This window comes from Heliangelus exortis, chromosome 12 (assembly GCF_036169615.1).
Source record: "Heliangelus exortis chromosome 12, bHelExo1.hap1, whole genome shotgun sequence".
Classification (NCBI taxonomy): Eukaryota; Metazoa; Chordata; class Aves; order Apodiformes; family Trochilidae; genus Heliangelus; species Heliangelus exortis.
The window spans coordinates 3,275,862-3,303,010 of record NC_092433.1 but is presented as its reverse complement, the minus strand read 5'-3'; the positions used below and the strand labels follow the sequence as shown (position 1 = coordinate 3,303,010).

The following is a 27,149-nucleotide window of genomic DNA, read 5'->3' as shown; positions in this document are numbered from 1 at the left end:
GCACTAGAACGGGGATCGATATCTTGCTATCTTAAGTACGTGTCATATTTGTAGTGTACATATGCTAAATAAGAGGATTCCAGTTGCTGAATGATATATCTGAATAAATAACAAATGGCTGAGGTCAAATTCTGCTATGGCTGCATTGAGAAACTCCACAGATTTCTGAAGCTTATCCTATTGTGTAAGGGTTTACATAGGAGAAGGAGGACTAAGTCTGCAGCCATAGATAGGCCTTCACAGATTTTGTTAAATGGGCAGATACTATGCTTACACTTAAAAATTTTTAGCTGTAGTCCCTGTAAGAAGGTAAGCATCCTTTTAAGCATACATGGCATATTCTGGTATTAGTATGTTTTATGCTGATACATCAAGAGGAGGAGCTGACTATAGAAAATCCTCTAAAAATCAGGCTGATAAATTTGAAAACTCTTTCTCCAGCCACATGCCTCTAATTATTACATAGTCATCTTTTGGTAGTATTTTATCTGGTTTTTTTAAAGATTTTGAAGTATGCAGTATGGTCATTACTGAATAAACATATGCTGGGTGATGATTAACACAGATTAACAGAGAAGGACATTGCCTGTCATTCTATCTCATTACCTGAGGTAGAAGCTAACATTTGTAAGCTGTCCTCAAGTTCTGCTGATGCTGTCAGTCTCCTTTGTTACTTTCCAGTTGCTAAATCATAAAGATAAAATACAGCTTTGCCTTTAGCAGATAGGTTTCAGGAGGCATTAAATGGCCACTGGGTGAGGGTTTGTTTTGTTGTTTTTTTTTGTCTGCCCCTCCTGTGGTGAACACTTGTGTCTGCCAGCCAGTGTGCTGCCGTTCTGGTTTAGACAAAGATAATGTGTAAGATGTTTAACCTTCCTTCTCCTCCTTGGAAGCTGAAGATAATCTCAATTAAGCTCTTGTCAAATGGGTATTCTTATTTCTCCTCTCTGTTATAAAGGTTGCTCTCTAAAATGCAGAAGCTGAGTAGATCATTGGTTCTCTTTTCATCTAACTTGTGTGCATCTCCACTTCAGTAGAGACATTCCTTTAATTCCTACATTCTGTTTCAGGGTGGAGAAAATAATCTCATTTTTCTCTCTCTGCAACTGCTAATGGCATATGTTATAGTGTGGGTCACAACCTTTTTAAAACAACTTTTTTGTTAATGCATCTTCTGGGGTCATTTAGTGAGAATTAAAACTTGGTGGACACCAAGTGAGTAGATGTTTGGTTTTTTTCTGTAGTTTTGAATCCAGGCCATAGAGCAGAGTGCAATTAAAGGCTTGCAGTGCACATAGTGGTACTTGTCACTGGGGTTCTGGTCACTCTGTCAATGGCCATCAGACTGTTTGAACTTAAGCTGGATGGTTTTGCCAGCCTGTTACACTCAGCAGTAGAGAATGAAGCAGTTGCTTTGTTAGTGTTCACTTCTGAAACACATGCAAATTTTGTCTGGATTTTTCTTGCAATGATATTTAACTTCAGTAAGATGAATTACCTGAGACATTACTTTGATGTGCATTCAAAGGTTTCATTTGTTTTTAACTGAAACAGCTGAATTGAGAGTGCATTCTAAGTAAAACAAGTTGGTCAATATTTCTCTCCTGGATCAAAGCTTTAGTCAGTGCCTGTGAACACTGTTGTCCATCATAATGGCTTTGAACTTTTGACAGTGTATATTTGAAGGTAGATTGGTTTGTTAATGTTATTGCATTTATTGAATTTGGGGATTTAAGTTCTTAGCATAATTGACTTCTGTTGACTAGACAGTACAGAACAGACATGGCAATAAGAACTAGATTCTAATCTGTTGCAAATCATACTAATAACACATTTCTGCTCAGATGTTCTCACTCCATTGTAACGTGGAGGGGGAAAAATGCTAAAAAATGAGCTTGTACGTACTACACGTAGCTTATTTTGCATTTTAACAACTTGAATCAAGAACTCTTTGTGGAGAGTAATTTGAGATAATACAATACATACATCAGAGGTTTAATTAAGTACAGCTCCCAGTGCAGGGCAGAGCACCACTGGTGCTGAGCTGTAAGCCTGCTTTGCAGCAGAGGGTGTACCCTTGTGTCAAATAAATGCTCATGTTCAGAGCAAGTTGTGTGTGGGGAGTCACAATTCCAGGTAGCAGTGTTCTGTTTGCATTGGTTGATTAAAATTTCCCATTCAACTTAGGCCTTTCTTGCACCTGTAAAGTTATATGCCAGGCAAACTTTTGTAGAGGTTTGTCCCTGTGTGGAATGCCTAGATTTGACCTAAACATTTTCACTATTCAGATGGCTTTTTCTCAGGCTTCATTTGGAATTGTCTGACCACACCAGCTGCTCCAGCAGCTGCCACTGTGCCTCTCTCTGTTACTCAGAGTTAGTTCCATGGGCGACTTCTGGTCTGCGTGCTTTGAGCTAGGTAGAGAATTTGGATCCATTTCAAGTGGGTGTCTATAATTAGGAGCTGTGTTCAGAGTTTGACTTTTTTAACCTCCAAGTTTTAAAAAGAGATAGTTGGTGTGAAACATTTGTAGCACTTCTTCCTTCTTTGGCGTTTGGGCCTGTTTATATGGAATACTTATCTTTGAGTGAGGCAGATATTTTGCTGGGAATAGTGTTCTATGAAATGAAGTTTTAACATGAGGAGCTTCACTCTTTGGCTTGTACCTGAATTGGTCACATCTATCATAGAGCAGAGTCTGTAGGCAGTTCAGCTGTAGGTGTCATGTTGTTTGTTGACAGAACAAAGGAAGAAAATGTTTGCTCAACTGTTTTATCAGTGAATATGACTTACAGGGAATCGTGTTTAAGTGCATTTTTCCTGAAGAGGGAAATAGATGACATGGAGTCAGGGGAAAGTAGGCAAGTTAGAGAAGTGATGGATTTGATTAAGGAATTTCATGCAGCAAATGCTTCTCTGTTGCAACAAAGAAATGAAGAAAAGGCTTTATTAAGTGCAGTATGAATTCAGGTTATGCAGACTGGCTGGAGCTGCTGTCTCTGGCAAGTGATACTCTAGCACAGTTGTGCTTTAAAACCTGCCTGTTTCCTAAAGAGCAGAGCACTTGTACTGCCATGGCAAAGCTGAGTGGTTTGATCATCTCATCTGGCTAGAATGTGAAGTTGGCCATGTTTTCCTTACTGTATTCATGGTACTTGTGAAGAAACAGAAATTATTCTACCTTTGAACTTGTGCTTGTACTTTTAAGGATCTAAAATGCTACATAAAAATCTTTAAGAGGTAGCAGCACAAACTTATTCTATTGTCATACTTCTCTTTTTATCCAAAACAAATTTTTTATGGGATGACTGTTAGTGCTGATTGGCTCTCGTGTGTACCCTCCAGCTGTTGGGGCTGTTTCCAATTTCATGTCTTTAAATTACACTGTTGAAAGTCCATTCTAAATAAATAATGAAAATAACTGGCAATTTCAGAGAATGTTCATTGCTAAAACAATTTCTCAAGCTTTTACTCTGTTTTGCAGGGAGTGTCTTTTGGTTCTATTTTAAAATGTTGCGTGCAGTTTTGGTTTGGCATTTACATTGTTTAGAATCATGCTGAATTTCTTTGCTTTTAGTTCCAAGCTCAATCTGCAACATACTGGTTTGAACATTTAGATGGTTTCTGTAAGTGTAAGCTCTCATAAGCTGAGTATTTTAGTCCTCCAGATGCACTGGGATGCTTCACTGCTTGTAAGCTGTGAGGCTCCTGGGGTGAGGGAATACTGAACCTTGTGTTATTGTTATTTACTTTCTCTTTACATGCATGTAGTTTGAAAGTCAAGGTACTAGGCCTCAGTAACAAGAATATTTCTGCTTTTCTGGCTGTCCACTCTCTTCTAAAGTATAGTCTCTAAGAGGTAAATGCTTGTGCCTATGGATCCAAACCTGCAGCTTCTCTGATCATTTTACCATTGTCAGTGGAATGAGGAAGTCTAGATTCACAGAAAAGCTTGAGGTTTGGTCTGTACTAAAATTTAGATCTTGAGGACTCTTTCCAGCTTCCACTTTTTTTTTTAGGTTTTTCCACTTGAAGTTTTTTTGTTAAAAATTTTGTCTTTATTGTGCTTGGTTTTGGTTTTGCTAAGACTGGCAAAACTTGAAGCGAAAGTAAGGTGTGAAGATAAAAATGAAAAAGAATAACAGTAGATATTCTAAGATTCTGAATAATACGTTATTTTAAAATATGGTGGTGGTTTTAGTGTACTGGTTACAAATTACAGCCTTGGTGATCAGTAGTAATAACTGAAGGGATAAAATACAAGAGAGGGAAGGAAGACCTACCAGGTTTCTGCTGCTCAAATGCCCAGAGAGGAAATATTTTGCTTTGGTCATGGCTAACCACAAAACTACATTTGGTGATTAGACAGAGGGAAGGAGGAGACACAGCTTTTTCTTATGAGGTAATTCCTGAAATGAACTTATCACCTGAACAGTGGGAGATAACTTTAAAAACAGGACCTTTTTCTAACTAGCAACACCGACTTCTCATTTTGTCAGCTTGGATCTATTGCGTGCTGCTTTAGCCCATAGACACAGCCGTGCTCTGTGTAACTCAGCTTTGACATCTCAGCAGATGAGTCAGAAAAGCAGCTTTTGGCAGCCACTGCCTGCACGTTGGTATTAGGTTTTGATTCAGCCAGAGCAGGAAGCTTTGATTCTGTCCCTGTTAGAGCTCCCGGTGCATCCCGGGGAGCTGCGGGATTAGCGGCGCTGCGGGGGTGACCCCGATCTCACTGCTGGTGGAGCCACCACATCCTACTCCATGGTGTGTGTCACCTCACCTGATGGCTTGTCATTTAAAAGTGTTTGCAGAGTGTGGGGCTCAACTCTTGCAGGAAGTCTAGAGTCATGCACACGCCAAAGGAAAGAATATCCCCCAATCCGTCTATGTTTGGTATTTAATACTGGTAAATAGGAAAAGTAAAATTAATCTGACTGTCACTGTTTTCAAGTTTTGTTCATGTGAAGTCCTGTTAACTACTTAGTTTTAAATATTTAATTGCCATTTTCACTGTTTAGGTGCTCCATTCTCTACTACTTTCTAAAATTCTGTCAAGCAGCCTTTCTTTTTTTCTGGCTTTGCAGCTAATGTCTGTTTTCTGCTGAAACAGGAGTGTGATAAAATAATAGAGGTCTAGAAATGTTTATTTCAACTGTTTTGCATTCTCCTGAGATGGCACAGTAGGAATACTCAGCATATTGCCTGCCTCATCTCTCTGAGACAGTGTGTCCAAGGTGACTGCTGGAAGTGAAGCAGTGCTAGAGAGGTGTCTGACCCTCCCCTGTGAATAGGAGACTTTTAATTCCTGTTGCCAGCCTGGAGTGGAGTCCCTGACATCTTTATGGGTTGGTATTTTTAATAAGTGGATAGTTAAAACCTTCTAACCCTGTAGTGACAGGCTTGTGTCTGGAGTCTGGAAGCACAGGTTCCCTTTCCAGCACTCAAGCTTTCAAACTTGACCTGGGCAGGATGAGTCCCAGTTCCCCACTCCTGTTCCACGGTGCTCTGTGTGCAGTTCCTTCAGCATGGAGCAGTGCATCTTGTCAGCCTTCAAACTTCACACCAGTCATATTTGTTGAGATCCTTTTCTTTTCCAAACACACATGAAGCAGTAAGAAGCAGAAAGCCAACTGCTTTCCTTTATTGGAAGCCTGTCCTATATGAAAACTTTTATGGGTTTTCATTTCAATGAATTGACTTGTATGAAGCTTCAGCTGCTCTGCACTCAGCCGAGGGGAGGAAGCTCTGGGCTCGGTGGGGCTGGCTGGGCAGAGCCCTGCTGCAGGGCTCAGATGTGATGGCACCAGCAAAACCAGATCAAGCATTGCACTCAGTCAGGGAGCATAGCCATGCCTGGAAAAAGTACAGAAAACAAAGTTAAAATAAAGAAGAAAGCCCTAACTTCAGTCAGAACCTTGGGCAGACCTCTGCCAGTTTTTCTGGTTAGGACAGTACACTTTTTGTTGATGAAAAGGTTAAGGAATCTACTGAAGGTTTTGTAACTAAAATGTCAATATAAGGTTATAATCAGTGTGGAAGGTTTATTGAAGAATTCACAATCTAAGAGGAAGGAAGGCAAAAAAAGGCACAGTACCTAAGAAGGGGGAAATAGTGATAATTCCTGGCTTCCTGTTACAAACAGCTCTACCATACTTGCAGGACAAGTAGTTACAAACAGGCTCATAGTCAGGAATCTGTGATATGCAAAACAGTGTGGCTGCACAGGTCAGCAGAACCGAGAAACATATTACAGGATTTAAAGAGAGAACGTGCAGCAGTTCAGCGTGGTGCCGATTTCTTTAATGGCTACTTTAAAGGGAATGATTTGTTCGTTTTTAATCGGTGGTTACTCTGTTTCAGTGTCACTAGCAAAACTCTGGATAGTTTATCATTTTTAAGTTGAAAGCCAGCTGGATCAGGGAGGGTGAGGGATTAGTTTCCTGTCAACTTCCTTTTTGGAAAACGTGATGTGTGCACACTGAAAATAATTCCAGCTTGGGTAAAGTATGTTTGAAAATACCTTTCAGGCATATTTTGATGGGCAAAGAAAGAGGGCTTGCTTTCAGTTTTACATGTTTATAGAAACGTTTTGAGAAATCTAAGGGACATTTTTCTCCTCCACTTTAAAAAGTACACACTGTTCAGGCTAGGAGAGGGTTGCCAGCTTTAACCTTGATCTCTTCTGGCAGCCCAGTGGAGTGTTCCCTCAGGAACAGCTCTGTACTTTGAACTGCTGGAGGGACTGCTGTGCTATGTGTGCAGCAAGGGTCACTGCAGCTCTGAGAGACAACAGAAGGGCTTTATTTTTTATGTTCATGTACATGTGAATGAAAGTAAAATAAGAAGCAGAGAGCATGGTGGAAACACGGGGAATTTTACTCCTTTAGAGTTTGGATGTACCTGTTCCTAAAACAAAAGGTAGGGGAAGTGCTGCTACTGCTTATATTCATGCACGTGTGGGGTGCTTGCCAGCTTTCCTGAGTGATTAAAAAGGAAAATTTCATTTTGTTATCAATGCTTTGTGTACACAGGATGAGGCAGATACTAAATATTTATGTGAAACATGTAAGGAAGAGATACTTTGGAAGAGGGAAAGTGCAAACACTGCAACAATGTGAGAATGCCCTACTGTAAATATGAAACAACTACAAATAATTCTTAGTCATCAGTACTCCAGGATAAACCTTGACTAGGATTCAGCTTTAAAATTATTCCTATTGTGTACAACTCCTTCAATATAAAGGTTTTGTTCTTTCTTATTCTTTAGCAATAACAACATTCACGTGAGAACAAAAGCTTTATTTGCTAGATAGCTCCTATTGTGTTCTCCTTACCTGAAATCATTTTGCTTTCATTAGCTCCAAGTATCATCCCTTGGGATGCTTTGCTGCAAAGCATGCCAAAAGTGTCCCAGGGGAGCAATCTTCCACTAACATTTCTCCTGCAGGTACTTTTTCCCAGCTTGGGTTTCTAGAAACACAGTAGCTCACAAGATTCATAAAATCCCAAATCTCCTCGGAGAAACATGAAACTAATCTTTTTATGTCAAACTGTAATACAACAGTAAGAACGTAGAACAACTTAAAATTGAGCAGGCTTATAAGAAACTGAAAGCTTTCAGTTATTTTACAGAGGAGTTGCTGAGTGAGTGTTACTCAGGATGTTGCTGTGTAAAGTTAAATAATGCTTGAAATCTCCATTCTCCTGCTTGACTGCTCTAAAGATGACCTCTGAAACAGAAACAGACTTCAGACTTGCTGAGACTGCAGTGAAACCTCTGGTGTTTGACATGAAAGCCACATTACCCTCTACTAACTGCATCTGAATTTGAACTAAATTTGTGTGTGGTGAGAGGACAAGGGGAAATGGTTTAAAACTTGAAGAATGGAGATTTAAATAAGACATGAGGAAGAAATTATTTCCTGTGAGGGTGCTGAGCCCCTGTCCCAGGTTGCCCAGGGAAGCTGTGGCTGCCCCATCCCTGGCAGTGTCTCAGCCCAGGTTGGATGGGCTTGGAGCACCCTGGGCTGTGGGAGGTGTCCCTGCACATGCAGGGGGTTGGGAATGGATGAGCTTTAAGTCCCTTCCAACCCAAAGCAGGCTGGGATTTTATGATTCTATGGAAAGGTGCTGGATGTCTATGCAAATTGATGCAAAGCAAAACTGTGCTGTTTGCTGCTGAGAATGTTGGTTTGTGCTGCTCACCTGAGGCTTTTCCTCTCTTTTCCTTCTGCCTAGTGTTGAGGGTGAAGCTCCCAGCAGTGAAACTGGCACCTCTTTGGACAGTCCCTCTGCCTACCACCAAGGGCCTATAACGCACAGCGCGGCGCTGAGCCCCGAGCACTACGAGCACGCTGCCTATGGGCTCTACTCAGTCTCCCCTGGACAGAGAGCCCGGCGCCCAAAGCTGCAGCACTCCACATCCATCCTGCGAAAACAAGCAGAGGAAGAAGCTATTAAAAGGTCAAGATCCCTTTCTGAGAGCTATGAACTCTCTTCAGACCTACAAGATAAGCAGGTATTTGAGCTTTGGTACCTAACTGATGACAAAGGCACTTTGTCTGTAAGCTGGAAAAAATACGTTCCAGCATTGCTTCAGTTGTGATGCTGAAAATTCCTGTGGCTGACATAGTTTCAATTAGTCACACATCAGCATTTTTGAGGTTTTTGACTCTTATTTTCTGTGTCGTGTTCTTCCTATGCCCCACCTAAAAGGTATGTTAACAGGGATAAAAGTAAATACAGTTTTACTCAGATACTGTGATTTAATATTTGGGACAAATGCTAGAATATACTTAAGCAAAATATGAGACATTTTAAATCTTGTGTATCTTTGTGGTTGCTGAAAGGAAGGAAGAATTTATTTCCACTGATACTCTCTCAAATCTTAAGGGTGAATTCAGGTTCTTAATGGTGTTTTACTCATCTAGGCAAGATTTCCATGCCCTTTTCAAAGAACTGGGTGGAAGGTGTGTAGGTGTGCAAAGCCTTTGTCCCCAGAAAGGAACTCCATAAAGTCAGCCTCAGCCATTACTTTTAACCTTTATTCTGGATGCAGTCATATTTGAAAAATGTTTATTCCCATGTAAGTTCATATTTATCATTTGAAAAGGATGCTGTAATAGCTTAAGGCAGGCAAATGCACACAATGTGCTGGATTTCACTGATAGATGAACAGTAGCCATTAGAGCACGGGTTTGGGTGTTTTTTGTTAAGAGAACTTTCTTACCACAGATTATCTTGTTTATTCTGAATCATACTGGTATTTTTCACAGTCACTCCAACTTGTACATTAATGTTGTGATTGGAAGGAGGACACATCCCATGGGCAGGGAGCAAAGTGCTCCTCATTTTGCACCACAGGTCTCTAGATGGTGAAGTTTGTAGGGGCTCATTCTCATTGGACATCTGTGTCTTGTCACCAGATTTCAAGTTGGAGAATCATCTAATGTTGTTCTGGAGGGACCTGGAAGAATGGAGATTGACTTAAAGTTGAAGTAATTTTGGGGTGACAAGTATTAATTTAGTTGAGCTTTTGTGCTCACCAAATTTGATGTGTGGGGACTTAGCAGATTCTTGATTCTTCATCTTGATTGTGCAGCTCTGCTGTTAAATTGGACCTCCTGGTGAGATCTGAAATGTCACTTCCCTTCCCACCTTTGGCATTCTTTTTTGCTGGATGTCTCATAAGGGACTGATACAGAGTCTAAGGCTTACTAAAGAGTCTCCTGCACTGCAGGTATTCCACAGAGCCTCATCCCATCTGTCCTTTTATGCCAGTTTGATGGAGAGTGAGGACTGCAGATGTTGTTTTATATTTGTTCAGGGAGTCCTACACAATAAAAAATGACAGTGATACATAAAGGAAGCTTCCTACTGGAGAGCTGCTTGCTGCTCTTGAAAAGCTCTCATTGAAATATTTGAAGATACCTAAATGTATTCAGGAAAATGTCCAAGGCTTTACCTGGAGGCAGTGTGCATTAAATATGCATTTAAATTTGTTAGAGATCTTAGCCACGAGTCTAGTAAATTGTTTAGGCAATTCCAAAATACTCTCAAAATTCCCACTGAACCCCCTAATGTATGATAATGAGTGATTGTGTCATTTTCTGTGTAAACCTGAAAGAAAACAGCCTTTTTGCAAGAATCAAGTCCAGATAATTTATTTTATAGAGTATTAGTTTTTGTTCTTTCACACCATCTGTGCTAGTTTTCTTTTCTCTTGATGGGACATTTGGTTTTCAGAGTACAACTAAATTAGCAGTTCTTCATTTTCTTTTGGGATTAGTCCATCAAAATAACCTCTTACAATTTATTTAAGCACACATGACCTAATCTATACTACAGATAGAAATTGTAGCAGATGTGGCAGTTGGAAGGGGCATATAGAAGTTCTTAAAAAATACTTTTTTAAATCTGCAGAATGCCTTCCAAGTGGCCCCTGTGCTGGCTTTTTGACATCTGCAAGTTTAGGGGTAATATAACCCCCCTGTGGATGTGGAAAGCTAAACAATTTTTTTTAAAGACAAACCATAGATAATTGTGCAGAGATTTACAGGTTCCCAGCTCAGAGATCAGTAACAGCTTTTTGAGCTTAGCTAAAAGAAATTTCAGGATACAGTCAAAAGAATAATTCCTCAGCAGGAAGTCTGACCTGAGCCCATCAGAAAAGTCCCTGCCAATAACTGTGTATAGTATTTTTTGCATCTGGAATTAAAAAATTAAAAATAGTGATTCACATTTAAAAACATGGAGCCACAAAGATGCTCTTGAATAATATGGGAGGAGAATGGGAGCAGCTGACAATATTGAAAGGAATACAGCAACTACTCCCAAATGGTAGACATAATGCACTAGGAAATACTTTCAGTAACATGTAGCTCCTTCTCTAGAAGAGGGATGAAGCCCCTCTGTAGATCAATATCTGAACTTAAAAATTATTTGGACAGATCTCCAAAGTATGAGGGTTGGGGGTGGTGTGTATGTAACATCAGGCATTAAGGAATTAAAGCCTAGAGTCTAATGGAAAAGGGTACCTACATTTGATAGCAAGGAGAAATGGTTTTGGAGTAATTGGTGTATTATGAAAGTTGCATGGACTTACAAATGATGCTTCCAAAAAAATGGTGAGTTTAATTGTAGTACTAAACTTGATGATTTGGGAGGGATGGTTTTGTGTTTGTGTATAATAGTGATCCAAGAAGGGTTGATCAGAACAGAAATTAAATATTGGGGAAATAATTGAAGTAAAACTAGTTATTCATCTGGTTCAATGTTGGTTTTTGGTTTTGTTTTTTTAAAGAGGCAATGCATTTAGGTTTGAAAATATCTAATGACTGTTCCAAAAGCCTTGACAAGTCATTTGCTCCACATTAAATTGATAGCATTTGTAATGTATTTACTTTGCATATTCATTCTGTTAATTGGAAACACTGGTAATGTTGAGTATAATTACAAGAATGAAAATAGATTTGAATTTGTATTTAGGATTCTGAGATATTCTCTTGGGTAGAGGAAGAGAGTGTATGGGGGGGGATGTTTATCAGAGAAGTCTCTCTGGAAGCGGATGGTCTGGGAGGTTGGTTTTGCTTTGATAGGAGGCTGGGGTGAAGCAATGCTCCCTGGTTGTTAATCATGTAGAAAGCAATGCATGCCTGGAAGGGTGATGACTGCTTTTAGAATTCACTTCCAAAATATGGCAGCTTGCACTGAACTTGGATTTCACTTCTCTGCAGTGAAGTCTCTCTCCTATAGAGAGTGACTGCATCAGGGTGCTACCTTGGCTGCTTTGACACCAATGGGCACACCAATGCTAGTGTGGGAAAAGCAAAATTCAGACAGACCTATAGCCAAGACCTTATTCTGTGACAGTATCCATCTACTCATATTTCTGTCTGTATTTTTATGGTGGGATTTGCAAATGTATATTAGGTTCATGATTTGTCCGGTTACTCCTCTTCGAGTTTTTCCTTTCAAAACCATCAAAAAGTCTGAAAAAAAAAAATCTGAAAATCGTAGTCGTTAAAAGTCAATTTTTTAATTTTAATATTATACTTTCACCTTGTTTGGATCCTTCCCCAAGTTACAAAGTGTGTTCCTCCCTTGCCAGGTGGAAATGCTAGAACGGAAGTATGGGGGCCGTCTCATAACCAGACATGCCGCTCGCACCATACAGACCGCCTTCCGCCAGTATCAGATGAACAAAAACTTTGAGCGCCTCCGCAGTTCTATGTCTGAAAATCGGATGTCCAGACGCATTGTACTGTCCAATATGAGAATGCAGTTTTCCTTTGAAGGACCTGAGAAAGTCCACAGCTCTTACTTCGAAGGGAAACAAGTTTCTGTTACAAACGATGGCTCGAAGCTGGGATCCCTGGTACCGTCTGAATGCGGTGACCTCGGGGAGCCGGCGACAATGAAGTCTCCGGCAGCATCCACTGATTTTTCTGATGCCATAACAGAACTGGAGGATGCTTTTTCCAGGCAGGTGAAATCCCTGGCAGAGTCCATCGATGATGCGCTGAATTGCCGGAGTCTGCATTCTGATGAAGTCCAGACTCCGGATCAAGTCAGAAGTCGTGAAATGGAAAGGGACAGTTGTCCTCCGACTAAGCCTGCAATTCACAATGTGGATCACAGGAAGCTGGATGAGATGACAGCATCATACAGTGATGTGACGTTATATATCGATGAGGAAGAGTTATCTCCACCCCTACCACTTTCCCAGTCAGTAGACAGACCATCCAGCACAGAGTCTGATTTGAGGCTCCGGTCTGTGAACTCTTCCCAAGAGTACTGGTCTATGACCCACAAAGATGATAAGATAGACACTGATACGAGCTGCAGGAGTACCCCATCCCTGGAATGCCAGGAGCAGAGGATGAGAATGGATCATCTACCATTGCTAACCATAGAGCCACCCAGTGACAGTTCAGTGGACTTGAGCGATCGCTCAGACAGGGGTTCCCTAAAGAGACAAAATGCGTATGACCGAGGGATCACGAGTCAGCAAGGAAGCCCAAAACACATCCCTCACAGTATTCCTGCCAAGATTATATCTCGAGAGGAACAGGAGGCCAGACACAGGGCTAGGCCCATAGATAGTCATTTAGCTATCAATGGCACAGCAAACAGGCAAAGCAAATCAGAGTCTGATTATTCTGATGGAGACAATGACAGCATCAACAGCACTTCCAACTCCAACGATACCATAAATTGCAGCTCAGAATCTTCTTCTAGAGACAGCCTAAGGGAGCAAACCTTGAGCAAACAAACATACCACAAAGAAACTCGGAACAGCTGGGACTCCCCTGCCTTCAGTAATGATGTTATCAGGAAGCGCCATTATAGGATTGGCCTGAACCTTTTTAACAAGTAAGTGCAGACTTTCCTCCTTTTCCCTCTGTGTTTAGTTGGGAACATGGCCACTGGACCAGGTGAGTAAGTCTAGTGTCTGATGCTGACTTTTCAGTGAAAAAATTAGCTGCTTGTGGTGACTGTTCACGTTAGAGTTCTTACAAGTTGATGTCTTCATAGTTAAACAGCTTCAGGGAAAAAGGAAAAGTATAATGGTGTGGATATATTGGTAGCAAAGTATTGAAGAAGATGGATCAGATTCCTTTCTTGTTGAAAAATGTGGTGGTTTGATCCTGATCCATTTTTCATGTTGTAACAAATGCAGATTTCTTCCTGCCCTAATCATGTAGGTATTGTAAAATGTGTCAGGTGGGAATTAGAAATAACAAGCAGTGTGAGATGAGTTTCCTGTTGAACACAGGCAGGGCCAGGGAATTTATTCATTAGATTTCATCAAAACCTTGATACTAAAAAACAATGCGATGAATATTTTTACACTAAATAAATATTTACTATTTATCATCAAATGATAATAAAATTTTTATTTCTGCCTATGATTGTTAGTTTTTCCACGTGTGGAGTTGTTTAAAACTTCTATAAAATAACTTTCTCAAGCTTCTTTGTCTTACTGAAATATTTCCATCTTTGGACTCTCCCATGTGGCTGTAGAAGACCTTGAATAATTATAGTAGAGGGTAATAAATAATACAGTGCTCTAACCCCTGTATTCACATTACACAGTTCTCATTGGAGCTACCAAAATCTGAAGCTAGGTGTTTGGCATTAGAAGTCCTAATTTTTCTTCACTGTTTAGTTGATGCCTGGTGAGCCAACTCCCCTCCCCTAGAATGGGTGTGAGTTTCTTAGACCTTTTCTGGTACCCATGCTTGTAAAGCTCTTCAGAACACTTAGATGCAAGATGCCAAGTGCCAGAATTTCTTCCTAGTTTTAAAGTAGTTTAAAATAGTTTTGGCAGCTCATAATATTTGTGGAAGCTTTTGACATTTTCTACAGAGTATTCCATGAAAATTTTGTAGCTTCTGGAGCACAAATAGATATTCCAGCTCTCTACCACAGACCTCCACAGCCTCCTGCAGCCTAAATGAGCTCAGCCCTGCTCCTCAGCTAGCAGTGCTGTCATTTGTTTTCTTTGGGTTAATATTTCAGGGGTTCCTCATATAATATGTTGTAACTTTGCAGATAATTAAAGCTTTTTGGTGCCATCACATCAGGCTTAGTATGGATCAGACAGGTTTGGTTGTTAAAATGTTCGGGTTTGGGGTTTTTTTAATCTTTGGAAAAAGTTATTAGACCTTTATGGAAGCATGTAACCAACTGGCACTCAGTAAGTCATAGGATCTCTGCTGATTTTATTCCTCATGAAGTAGACTAGGTAGGAAGATAGATATTTTTTCTTTTTTAGAAGAATTGACAACATTACCACCCTTGGTTGGGGGTGGGGAGGAAGGTTCTGGCACTGCTTGACTGACATTTGAGAGATTTGGTGTTGGCTTATGTTTTTTTGCACAGTAATGAAGCTTTAAGCAGTCAATGATCAGTGACCTTAAGGCTTGATAAAACAGGGGGGGTTTGAGTCAATTGCAGAAGGTGTAATAAAGGTGAATGGAAAAGGTGCTTCAGCAACATGCAGAGATGAAGGAGAGCACTGGACATTGTCAGGTGCTTCTAGTCATGTGCTGTGGCAATAGGAGGCTGAAAGTGAAAATTAAACACCAGGAACAGAGAAGACTAGAGACTGTAATTTGAAAGTTATCTTGCTGATTGAGCTTCAACAGAGATAAACCTTTTATATATAAATACTGGCTGGTTGTAAGACAACATGCAATTTCTTAGTAGTGAGTTCTGAAAGATAGCACTGCAGAACTCCAGGCAGCACCTCTGTGGGTGATCTTCTGCTGTGTGTGATTGTTTCATTCCTCCACCACGTTTTATCTCCAGTATTGACACAGAACTGAAGATTCTCATTACCTTCAGCTGAGTCACTCCTGATTGTCCCGATAGCTCAGACAGCCCCAGAGTGTCCCATGTATCTTAGTTTTGATTATGGCTCTTGAAGTCTACAGATTGTGACATTTTCATTAATAGCTTTATCTCCCCTCTGTGCACTGTCAGATATTGAACCATCATAGAATGTGATGGTGCATGAATCTCTTTTGGAAAGGAGCTGGGAAACTTCCAAAGCTGCATTCTTTAAAAGTTCAGAAGGACACTCTTAAGCATGTATCAGATTGCATTTTGTGTGATGTAAGTGAAGGCAGAGAGATTGTGTTCAGGCACTTGTCAGGATTTACAAGTGATTTTTTGTTCAAAATAAAGGACCCTTTTTGCATTTAGATATGTGCTGCACAGATGCCTTATTTAAAAAACAACTCCTGAGCATTATGCTCATTGTTCTCAGCACATGAAGTATCTCATAGCATCCTGTGTGTCCAAATATTTTTTGAAAAGCAAGCCATGTCCTAGGTGTCAGGCTCCCTGGTGAGCAGCACAAAGGAGGATTGCCCCACGTGGTTAGACAGAGGTTGGGAAAGGGGGCTGCAGGTCAGATGGACTTTCTGCAAATCAGTCCCATCTTTGCCATTTCTTTGCCAAATCTCCTGATTTGGCAAAGCTGCAGCTGCCCAGCATTCAGTCCTCTGTTGCAAACTGCTCATGCTTCCTATGGGGTGACCAGGTGTACATAGGTGTGTGTGATATAGGTGATGGGGGATACCTTTTCGAGTCAGCTCTCCAGCATTCAAGTCAATGCAGGAAAATAATTTAGATGTTTTTTGACCACATGATCTTTCATGACACATTTATGATCATAAAATGAGGGAGTAGTACAAGTCTTGGCAGCGAGCTCCTGAGAGGATGTGTGCTCCACCCATGTGGAAGGACTGTGAGCAGAACTGGAAGTGACTTTGAAGCTACCTATTAGAAGTTGTCAGTTTTTTTCCAGATGTCTGCATCTACCAGAGAAGACTTTAGGGATGTCTTTTACAAGAAGTTTGTGTTAATTTCATTTCATCTTTGAAATCTTTCTTTCAAATTAAGATCCCAAAGCTTAATTACCAAATACTCATGTCATTTCTCTCTGGTGCACGAAGCTTGGCTGAAATTCAAGGCATTAAGAACCTTAAAGCAGTGCATGAATTGCAGTACAGTAAGGACTTCAGATTTGTTCACTGGGAGTGTTGAAAGAATGAACTTTTTAAGAAGCACTGAAAGTCACTATCCTTGCAGTTGAAATTTCAACAGCTGCTTTGTAATGATTCAGGCTTGCCTGTTACAGTAATAGTTTTCAGGAGCCCAAGTGCAGTTTTCTTACCACAGGCCCTTCATCAGAATAGCCAGTGGTGGGTGGATTAGAAGTTGAGCACAACTGGTGGTCTGGGTTACTTAACCACATGCAAAATATGAGGAGCACAAATGTCCTTGGAGAATGGAGGACACACAACAGGAGACAGAAAACTGTAGGTAATTGGAAAGCACTTCACATTTCACTTGTTTGTAGAATCTGTTTCAAACTGTAACTTGTCTCAGGTTAGAACCTTAATGTTGATTAAAGAAGTGAACCTCCTTAAAGATGTTTTGTGATCTCTGCTATACCAGGACATGAAGTGTCACCCAAGTGGAATGATTTCTGCCAAAGGAATTGCAACTAAGTAGGAGCTTCTGTACGTTCTCTTATTTTGGAATGGCAGTGGTGATTTCACCCTGTCAATAGGCTGTCAGATTGTGTGTTACCATTCATTGCCTTCCCAAAGGAAGGATTGCAGGTGCGTGCCCAGAGTGCAGAGGCTCCCAGGGAAGCTCGGTGAGGGCAGCTGTGTTGAATCAGGCATTTTTTTCAGGGTACTGTGAAAGGGTTGTAGTCTGGGAGAAATTATGCTGGAAACCATTCCTCCCTTATAGGCAGAAGGAAAACACTACCTAGAAAGGTTTATTTTGCAGGCTCCAAGCTCTGCCAATGCAAATCCAGCCTTTGAGACTGGTTTGCTTATAAACAAGGCTTCAAGGGGGCTTTTGACTACTGCTTTTAAAAAAAAAAAGAAAAAAAAAAAGAGAGAGAGAAGAGGGGGGTGCAAAGCAAAAAGGGCTGTGATTTAATTCTCATGTTTGTTTTGACTGCAGGCTGGAAATACCAGGTTTACCAGTTCCTGCAGCCCAATCCAGTAGGATTTTCAGGTTCCATTCTGCTACTGGTGCACTGATGGCTCTAAGAGATTAAATCAGACCAAATGGTTTAACCTCAGTCATCTGAGGAAACACGTCCTGCCCTTGGGTCAGCTTTGCAGCAGCAGACTGTAATTCAGTGCAGAGCTGTGCAGGTGTAGGAAGAAGCATATTGGCAGGTTCCCTTCTCTTGTGCCACCCTGGTGCTGGAACTCAGGCTATTGCCAGGTATTTGTGGCTACCAGGTATGGTTGTTGATAACAGTGCCCCTAATTACTGTCTGCTCTGACTGTGGTGAGGCACCCAAAGGGCCATGTGGAACACAGCACAGTGCAGTGATGAAGCAGCCTTCTCTGGGGCAGGGGCACACATAGACACTTCCTGTGTTAATGAAGTATTTTCAGCATAATTTTGACTTAATTTTTGAGCAGTTTGAAATTTTAATGCGATTGTGCCTACTGTTGTAAAACGTGGGAGATAAAAGTTTGTGTTTCTCAGACTCATTTGTTAATCTAGCAGAGTCTGGAGTTGTATTTAGTGTCTCCTTTGGGACACCAAATACTGGAAGACACTGTTAAATGTCCTCTCATCTGGCAGTGTTCCTGTGGCATTGCAATTTCTTCTTGCTGGTGCTGGTGCCAATTCCTGACATTGCTGGAGAAGACTGCAGTGCAGCCCGTGGGCCATTTTCACCATTCTGCTCTGGTTTTATGCTGGGGCATAACTCTGTTGAGGGCTCTTTTTGTGTAGTGTTTTGTTGAAGGTTTTACAGCCTCATCTTGCACATCCGTCTTGGAGGGAAGTGAACATAACACCCACTTTACATTGCTAGAACAGAGTCTAGGCTATAAATATTTTTACAACACATTTTCCAAGATGCCTTTCACCCCCACCCCCAGTTTTTGTCCACTTTTGCTTTCTGGGAAGGGTAGTGACAGATGGAAAACTGTTCCCCATGTGTCCTCAGTCCATTACAGTGTACTCTTTTGAAGAGTTTTCTGCAGCTTCCTTCATAAGGGGCTGTTATCAAGGTTCCCACTATTCCAAAGTTCTCTCAAAGGATTTATTGACCCAGCTAAAGAGGCATTAGTATCTGTTTGCATTATGCAGTCATGTACCATCTTTTGACCTGTAAGCCCTGAAAACCCTAACAGCTTCGTTTATTGCATAAGGAGGATGATTTTGTTTGAAATTTAAACATGACTATTGATAAGTTGAATACTGATTCTTGTAGCATTGAGTTCTGCTAATACTGACTTGTAAAAATATGTATAGATTCCATAGAATGTTAATTTAAGTATTTCTTTATTTTACTAAGCAGATGTGAGAGGAATTTGCTGAGTGCCGGTGGGATTGTACCAAAAACAAAATTGCAAATTGCAATTTTTAGGGAAATTCTTGTTGGAAATCTGAGGCATACAATAATAATATTATGTTGAAGAGGCACATTTTTCATTTTCCATCAATGCAGCTTTAACTGTTCAACAGAGGCTGTACAGTTTCCATCATATACATGTAGGCAGAAATTGAAAGTAATTTAGATTCCTAAATACTGTTACATTCAGAATATACTACACAATTTTTTCTCTATTGGTAATCTGTAAAAGTTGCCAGGTGTTTTAGTTTTGTTTAAAAAAAAAGATTTGCAAATAGCCATTAGTTCAAAATGTTTTAATGTAGTAGTCTGCTGTTCCTCCATTTACAACAGTCACATTTCTAATGTATTTCACTTCAGATGCTGAATATGCTCTCTGTGTTGCTTTGAGTCAAGTCTCATGACATCCATTCAGCATTCTAATACATGATCTGAAAACACACATTTTTAGACTGTCCCACTTAAAATTTTAAGTTGAAAGCTTATTGGACACATTTCTAAGGAATTTTTGAATCCATAAGGGCAGATTGAGTAGGAGGGAGAGAGGGGCAAATCAAACTAAATTGGTTCTCTTTATCTTTGAACTAATTCTTTTCAAAGAATTGGTGACCTCTGGTACTTCAGCAAATCGTTTATCTTGTGTGATTTTTTAGAATGATTCAATAGAAAAAGGAGACAAGAGGCTTATTCAGGATTTTGCAGCAGAGCCATTTGCCATCCTCGTGTATATGCTGGGAGGGACTACACTGTTGTTACAACATCTGGACTGCAGATTATTCAGCCAGACAGTTCCAACAAAAATTAAAATCAAAGCACTCCATGTAGCTTGTCCTCTAACATGCCGAGGAGTTAGTAAGAAGAGAAGAATGTTCTTAGTGTGACTCTCATTATTTCTAAAAACGCTTAAGCCTAAGTGAGAACACCCAAAGGAAAAAAAAAAAAAAAAGCAAGCAGCTCTCTGTTTTGCTTTGTTCTGTGTGTGTTTTATCTTTTCTCCCTGAGGATCCATTTTTCCTCCTTTTTTGTCAAAGTGGGTGTTTTGTTTACCACACATGATGCCCTGTACATAAGGGCCAGCTGAGCTGCCTCTCTGAGAATTCAGCCAACAGTGTATTTAAGCACCAGTTTCAAACAGGGGCACAAGGATTCCCCTTTTTGCCATTAAAAGAGACTATAAACATTACCACACGTTGAAAGCAGAGCCAGCTTTGGAAAGGCTGCACTAGGACCAGCAGAAACTGTGTGTGAGCATCCCTGGGAGGGTGAGGGAGCCATTACCTCATCCTCTGCTGCCTTTCCTTCCCAGTCCTGGGCACACAGCTCCCTCCTGCTCCTACGTGCCCAGAATGGGAAGTGCTGAGCTCTGCCAGCTCCTGGGGACACTGCCCCTTGTGAGAAAATGGCCCTGTCAGTGGAGGGGCTGGGCTGGGGGAGCAACTCCCAGAGCAGCATCTGCTGCCACACTGGATGCCAGAATTTTAATTTGTTCCCTCCCACCCCTAAATCTCAGGTTGACCAGATTTTGAGGGTGACAAATGTGAGCAGCTGCCTCTGCAGGCTTCCAGGGGACAGTGTGGACAGGGACTTGGGAAGGCTGCTCAGGAGCCTTTGGAGGAAGAGCTCAGGAAGAGAAGGGGGCACCCTCTCTTTCCTCCTGTTTAACTATTCACACTGAGCTGCTGAATTGGGCTTTGGTGAATCTGTAAATTAAAAGTTTAGAGGTATTTAAACAGCCTTTTTGCATTGCCAGTTTAAAAGATAGCCCTTTTAGGGTACATCTGAGTGTCAGTGTTTCCCATTTGCAGTCTGCAGAGCTGCAGACATTGAAGCTGGAGTGTTTCTGGTCTATGTTACTGAGGTGAGAGGATGGGAAGAGAATTTAGGGTGGGGACACTTTCAAACGTTAAGACATGGACTGTTCCTCAGTTGGGAGGACACAGTCATCTCCATGTCTCGTTCCTGACTGCAGCTGCATAAACATGAAAGCAACACTCAGCCCTGGCAAAATGTTCTGAGAGAGCTGGCAGGTTTTTCATGTGTCTTGTCTCAAAGTGGAGTGTATTTTGCTCTGCCAGCAGCTACAAACTCTTTTCCCTTCTCTTTGAGAAATGCGAAGATGCAAACGGAACAGAGGAGGTGAGAAAATCCTCCTAATAGAGTGTTTTGGTTCATTTATTTCACTAACATATTTCCTTTCTTGTCAGGAAGGAAGGGGCAGGGGAGAAAACCAGACACAACAAAACAAACAAACAAACCACAAAAAAACCAAAACACAAAACCAACCAAACAAAAAACCCCAAACAAAACCAACCCAAACAAAACCAACCTGGCTGCCCACTGCCAAGAGGGAGTAGTGAGGAACTGCAGGATCTGCTGCAGCCCTGTGACTCAGGATTGGTTTTGCTGGCCAGGACATGTTCAGCTCCTGCACTGCACCTCGCTGGGGTGTGCCTTGGGATTCTCTTCATCCTGCTGACTGCTTTGTTCCTCAAGGCTGATGCTGCTTTTATGGAAAAATGTAATCTCAGAAGCAGCCCTATATTTCCTCTTCTATTAGAGCAACCCACACTTTCTGCTTGGACCCCTTAGCTGCCTTTGGTACATGTTTACAGCTTTGTAATCAGCTCTGATTCAAACAGTGATTTTCAGACAAGCCTGAACATTCAGTAGCAGCAATAATGTTTAATGTGTAAAATGTGTAATTTCCTGTCACATTACTAGGAAATGGTGGCATAAAGAAACTGATAAAACAAAGTAATGGTAGAACTGCTCAGGTCAGTGGCCCAATGATGTGGAAACAGTTGACTACAGAATTTCCTCTCTTTCATTTGCTCCCCCACTGATTAGAAATGGGCAGCAAGATAACTTCCTAGTAAAGTATTTTGTTAGTTCCTAGTAAATTCTTTTGTTAGTGACACGTGTATCTCTGAATGGAGAGGACTCCAAGTAATTTGGTGCAACTGCAAGTAAGCTGTGACCTTCACATCTGTGCTGGTAGTTTTTTGGTTTGGTTCTTGGGTTCAGTGAAGACTGAGAAGATGAGCATACCAGCAGGTAGTGAAGTCTCCCCACTGTGGGGGAAACTGTTTGGCTCCTGCCCAAATAACATGAGTTACTATCTCCCCATTTCCACCAGGTGCAGAGAAGCTGTGAGAAATGTGCTGTTTCTTGGCTTATTTTCCTGGTCCAGAGACTTTTTTGTTATTACCAGAAGGTGCAATATACACGAGTTCTTCTTTTTGCATTAAACAGTCGTGCAGCATGAGGAAGACACAGATCAGGCTTCCCAGTTTCTCCTCTTTTTTCTTCCTTTCAGTCCCTCTCTTGTGTTGCTGCATAGTTGAGTGAACTCAGACAGGATGGCACTAGTTTTGGTAACATTTTAAGGAAATTGGGTTGTTTTTTTCCTTTCCCAGGGGGTTTAAAAGAGGCACAGTGATTCTCTCAGCTTCATTGTGGCAGCAGTAGGCTGTTCTGCAAAAGTGAAGAAAGCAGCACAATTACAGAGACAAAATGTAGCTGTCTCCCTAAAGAGAATGTTAACTAGCTTGTTGTTGCCAGCTTGGCTCTTTAAAAATATTTAAATTCCTAAATGATTCTAACAAAAGTCTTAGGTTCTTGCTACTTAAAAAACCATCCCTGGATTTGAATGCTAAACTAATGCTTATTTTTGTCACAAGTGTAAATATTTTCAAAATGGGATCTTTAGTTTCAAAGGCAGGGAAGATTATTTTCTTTTAACAGAAGGCTGGCATCATAGCTGCATTGAATTCTCCACCCTGTACATGAAAAGATTTCTTTGGCAGCAGCACGTTTGTGAACTGTTTGTGTTTGCAGTGTCGACAGCCTCTCAGAACTGTTTGTAGTTCTGCCTTGCTTGTTTTCTAGGCTCTCAGCTCAGGGCCCTTTCAGCGTTGTGCATGTGTGTTTGCAGAAACACAGGCAAGAAACCAAAAGCTCGGTTGTGCCTTCAGAAATAATGAAGTTTTTTTTTAGATTTTTCATTTTCAGTCAGGCTGGCTTCCTCCCCCTGGCCTCGCATGGCTGTAAGCACAGTATGTTTGTGGCTGGGGACACTGGGTGAATGAACTCTTAGTTTGCCTCCAGTGATACTCTTGGCATTGCTGGGGACTGGAAATCTAGACTTGGGCAAGCTGCTTTCTCTCCTCCTTTGTTTAGTAATGCTTCCACTTTACAGCTCTGTTATTGTCTGAGCATCAAAAGGGAAATACAAAGATTTCATGTGGTTTTGGATGCTTTGCATGTTTAGCAAGTCAAAAACAGGGAAGGCTTTATGCACTTTCCTACTGTGGTTTTGACTTTTGGCTTTTCAGGGCAGTGCTTGGTGTTTTCTTTCCTGGTGGACATGGGCAGCAATGCAGGCAGGGGCTTGGTACAGCTGCTGGTGCAGCTACAGGGGGAACCTGACTGGGTTGTTAAAAGAGCCCCACATAACAAACCACCACAAAAATCCCCCAAAAACCAAACACATCCACAGAAAACAAAACAAAAAAAATCACCACAAAACACCACAAAATACCCAACCCACAAACACAAAGCAACAAGGCCCCTCTTTCTCTCAGTGAAGTTGGTCAGGAAGTCCCAAGGGAGCAGGAGGAAGGAGAGGGGAAGCTGCTGGCAGTGCTGGCCCTGAGGTGCTCACCTCACTCCAGCACCTGGGAACTGCAGGAGGAGGATGGGCTGTACCTGGGACTCTGACAGAAACTGTGAATGGTGGGACTGCTGATCTCTTCCTTACCAGCTACAATCTGACCAGAAGCTTTTCCTCTACCAAAATCACTTTTCAAATCCACTGCAATGTTTTTGCATAAACAGTGCTTCCCACAATTGGATAGATAATATTTTGAATATCCAGATAATGCAAAGCCATGTTTCCCATTAATTTTGGAATCTGGTGTTACTTTATATCCCACAGCAGCATAAGGTGGTGTATTTCTAACTGAGCTTCTTTTTGTGGCTAAACCTGCTCCTACAGGACCTGCAGGGTCGTGTGAGCAGAGCTGTGGGCATGAAGTCAGTCAGCAGATGCTCTTATCCTTCCTCTCCTCAGAGGAGCTGCTTCTGGCCATGCCTTTCCTGCTTTCTTTAAATCTTTTCATGACCATGTACAGTATTACATGAGTACTTCTCAAGCTCTGGCAGGTCCTGAGCACCTCTGAAAGCAGATCCAAGCAGAGGAAGTGTCAAGCCAGGGACTGGAATGATGTGATTTTGACAGTCCATATTTAGTAATTCATGGAGCTCTAGGGCAGTGTTTTATCACTGACAATCCAGATTTTCTGCAGATAGCTGGTGATTATATTTTCAGGCTGATGCTATTCTCATGTGATATAAATGATTGTAATAACATGAATCCTAATGCTATTTGTCAGCAGTTCCTCCAACCACTTGAAAATTAATTGAGTCAAATAATGATATGTGTGTACTGAGAATTAGAGATGTCTGGATCACTGCTTTCCTTACTGATTTGCTCATTATAACAATATTAGGACTGCAGTGTTTTTTTAAAGGTGCAGTGCTTATATACGTTTAGGTTTTAGTCTAGTGGAAAAAAAAAAACCCTTTTTTTTTCTTTCTACAGATTCCTAATTTGGATAAGGGATACTTCTCTCAGGAATGAACTCCTCATTCTTAGGAGAGCCTCTTACATCACTTAAAATAGCAGAACTCCAAAACATACTGACCTTTTTTTGACTTTTCCAGATTCAACCTGCACAGCTGTTAGGGAAAAAACCCCAAATGACTCCTATTCAGCTTCACGAGTTATAAATCCCAAACACACAACCACTCTAATGAGATCTGCACAACTGGCACCAAGGTGTATGAGCATCCCCTGAATTTTCACTTTGGGCAGTGCCTGCAGGACTTGCTGAGTAAATAACTCCTCAGACCAGGGCAGGAAAGGTCTGGCCCTGAGTGGAGGGAAGAGCAGCAGCATTGCAGGGCTTTCCTCTTGGCTTGGCTTTAGAGAGAATGGGATTTTTGGGGGGCTTGGGGGCTTTGCCCTTTGCTTTTTTGTAAATGTTGTCTGTGTGGGATTTCTCACTCTTCATTCCTGCAGTTTGCTTCTGCTTAAAGGTGCCAGGTTCCAAAAATTGCTGCAGGACCCAACCTGTTTCAGAAGCACAGAAAGGAAACATCTTTGCTGGATATGACCAGTACTCTCTAAGAAATGTGCTTATCACAATGCACTGCTTCCATCTGGTATTTTGAAGCTTGCATTACTTTCTCCATCAGTGGTTTTCTCCCTCAAATTTCCTTTAAACCATCCTAAAGATTTTGTTATTAACCAGTTTCTGGCAAATTCCTTAGTCCTTTATGCAACATCTCAGAATCTTACATGTGTATCTGTGCATATATATACATATATATATACAAAATTTTGCACATCTTTTTATGATGATTTTTTTCCTTCTTCCTCTCAATAGATCCTTTGATTTGTTTTAGTTGGGTTTGTGGGTTCGGTTTTGTTTTTTGAGATAGAAGACACTTTTAAGCTTTTATTTTGGAAACAATTCTGTAAATATGAAAAGTTCTCCAAATATGAATATCATCAGCTATGTGAAGTGCAGCTTTAGAGGGTGCATTTTGATATTAGTTGATGTGTTCAGATCTCAGAATAAATGCTCTGCTTATGCAGCTTCCACAGCTGCTATTTATAGACTTTTCATCTTCCCTGTTATTGGTTGGTGTAATTAACAAGCCATCCCTGGGAATTTTCCTGTGCACAAAAGACTCTTAGTTTAAGTACAAAATGGCCCATGCTCAGTTCTGAGTAGGCAGAAGTGAGGGTACCTTGTGTCAGGTGTCTTACCTCATTTTAATCCATGACCCTTCCATGTCCCACTCCCTCCTGATCTGCTCACACACTTCAGGAGAGTTGGGGTTTGGTGAAAAAGAAAGTTTGTCAAACTAAAAGCAAGTGGCTTTGTTGAATCCCTGTTGGTTTGTGTTGGCCTTTAACACCTGCCCTCCCCAAGCCCTGCCAGCTACCTGCTGTTTATTGTCTTTTATTAGGAAGGAGCAAATAGGTTGCCAGTAGTTTTCTGAGAGTTAAACTACAAGCCAGAACCTCCGTGTCCTCTTGGTGCCTTTAAGTGGCCATTCATACATAGTAATACTTGACATTTGTGATGTTGAGGATGACTTAAATTTCCATGAAGCTGTTCAGGTTCTCCAATTTCTGTGAATTTGAAGAGGGAAAATATTGCTGGTGATAAAGGCAGAGAGGGAGGGCACCTTGTTTGCATTTAGCTTTGAATCTATCATTAGCTTAACTTATTAAGTAAACTTTCATTGGAATAAGAGCACTTCAAAATACTCCTATGAAGTCACAGGTTTTTAGTAAGGACTTTTCCTGCTGAGTAAGCTAATGTCACTCCTGGTGTGTAGGGGTGGAAGGGAGCCTCAAACAACAGTAAAATTCCCTGAACCACCCAGTTTGCAAGCTAATTGAGAACAAAAGGCAGATGTTTTCTCCAATAAATTGTTGGATAAAATTTAATTCATATTAAATTCAGTTTCTTGGTCAGGAGTGTTGAATGAATTCAAGGTTTTGGATCATCAAAAGAGAAATACAAATAAATTTTATCAGCCAGCTAGACTTCCAGAACAGAAACCAAAACGAGCATTGATGAGCTGAATGGGAAGCTAAGAGTAAGAAAATTTTTCTTTCTCTGATACTTAATATCCACATTTAACCACAGAAACAATTTATTTGTGCACGTTCCCATAAAACCCTTAACCTTCAGGGTTCTCCTGTGAGCCAAGCAGCATTCATTTGAGTAACAGGAAAAGTGAAAGCTTTGTGGTTGGGTGAGTGGCTCCTGCTGCCTCCAGCCAGCCTTTGGAGTCCACTCTGCTGCAGATGTCGCTACCTGGGGCCAGGGGATGCCACGAACCTACAGCTCTGGATTTAAGAACAGTTGTCCTGCTAGTTCTTCCTCTAAGGAATCCTTTATCCCCCTTGTACTGATGGCTGTTGAAACCTTCAAAGAAAGATCAGCAGGTGAAATGATGGAAAGTTGCAGTTCTCATCTCAACACCTGTTAGAAATTCTCTAGAGAAGCCCTTTAATTCTTGAGTTCTTTCTTTTCAGCAATAGATCTGTACAGCTCAGTCAGGGTGCTGGGCTGGTGCTGGTTCAGCCCACAGGGAGCTCTTTGGTTGGAGTCAGTCATATTTTCCAGGTTTCCAGGTGTTTTTGTAGAGCAGA

At 41.1% G+C, this 27,149-nt stretch overlaps 1 protein-coding gene across 16 annotated transcripts in view; it reads left to right on the top strand.

Annotated features, from left to right (window-relative positions):
• IQSEC1 (IQ motif and Sec7 domain ArfGEF 1) overlaps positions 1-27,149 on the top strand; it is a 326,891-nt gene that overhangs the window by 266,290 nt on the left and 33,452 nt on the right. For all 16 annotated transcript variants that reach the window (XM_071755442.1, XM_071755440.1, XM_071755439.1 and 13 more), the window contains 2 exons: positions 8,242-8,521; positions 12,113-13,377. In XM_071755442.1, coding sequence (XP_071611543.1) covers positions 8,242-8,521; positions 12,113-13,377 — 1,545 coding nt within the window. The remainder of the gene's footprint in view (positions 1-8,241; positions 8,522-12,112; positions 13,378-27,149) is intronic.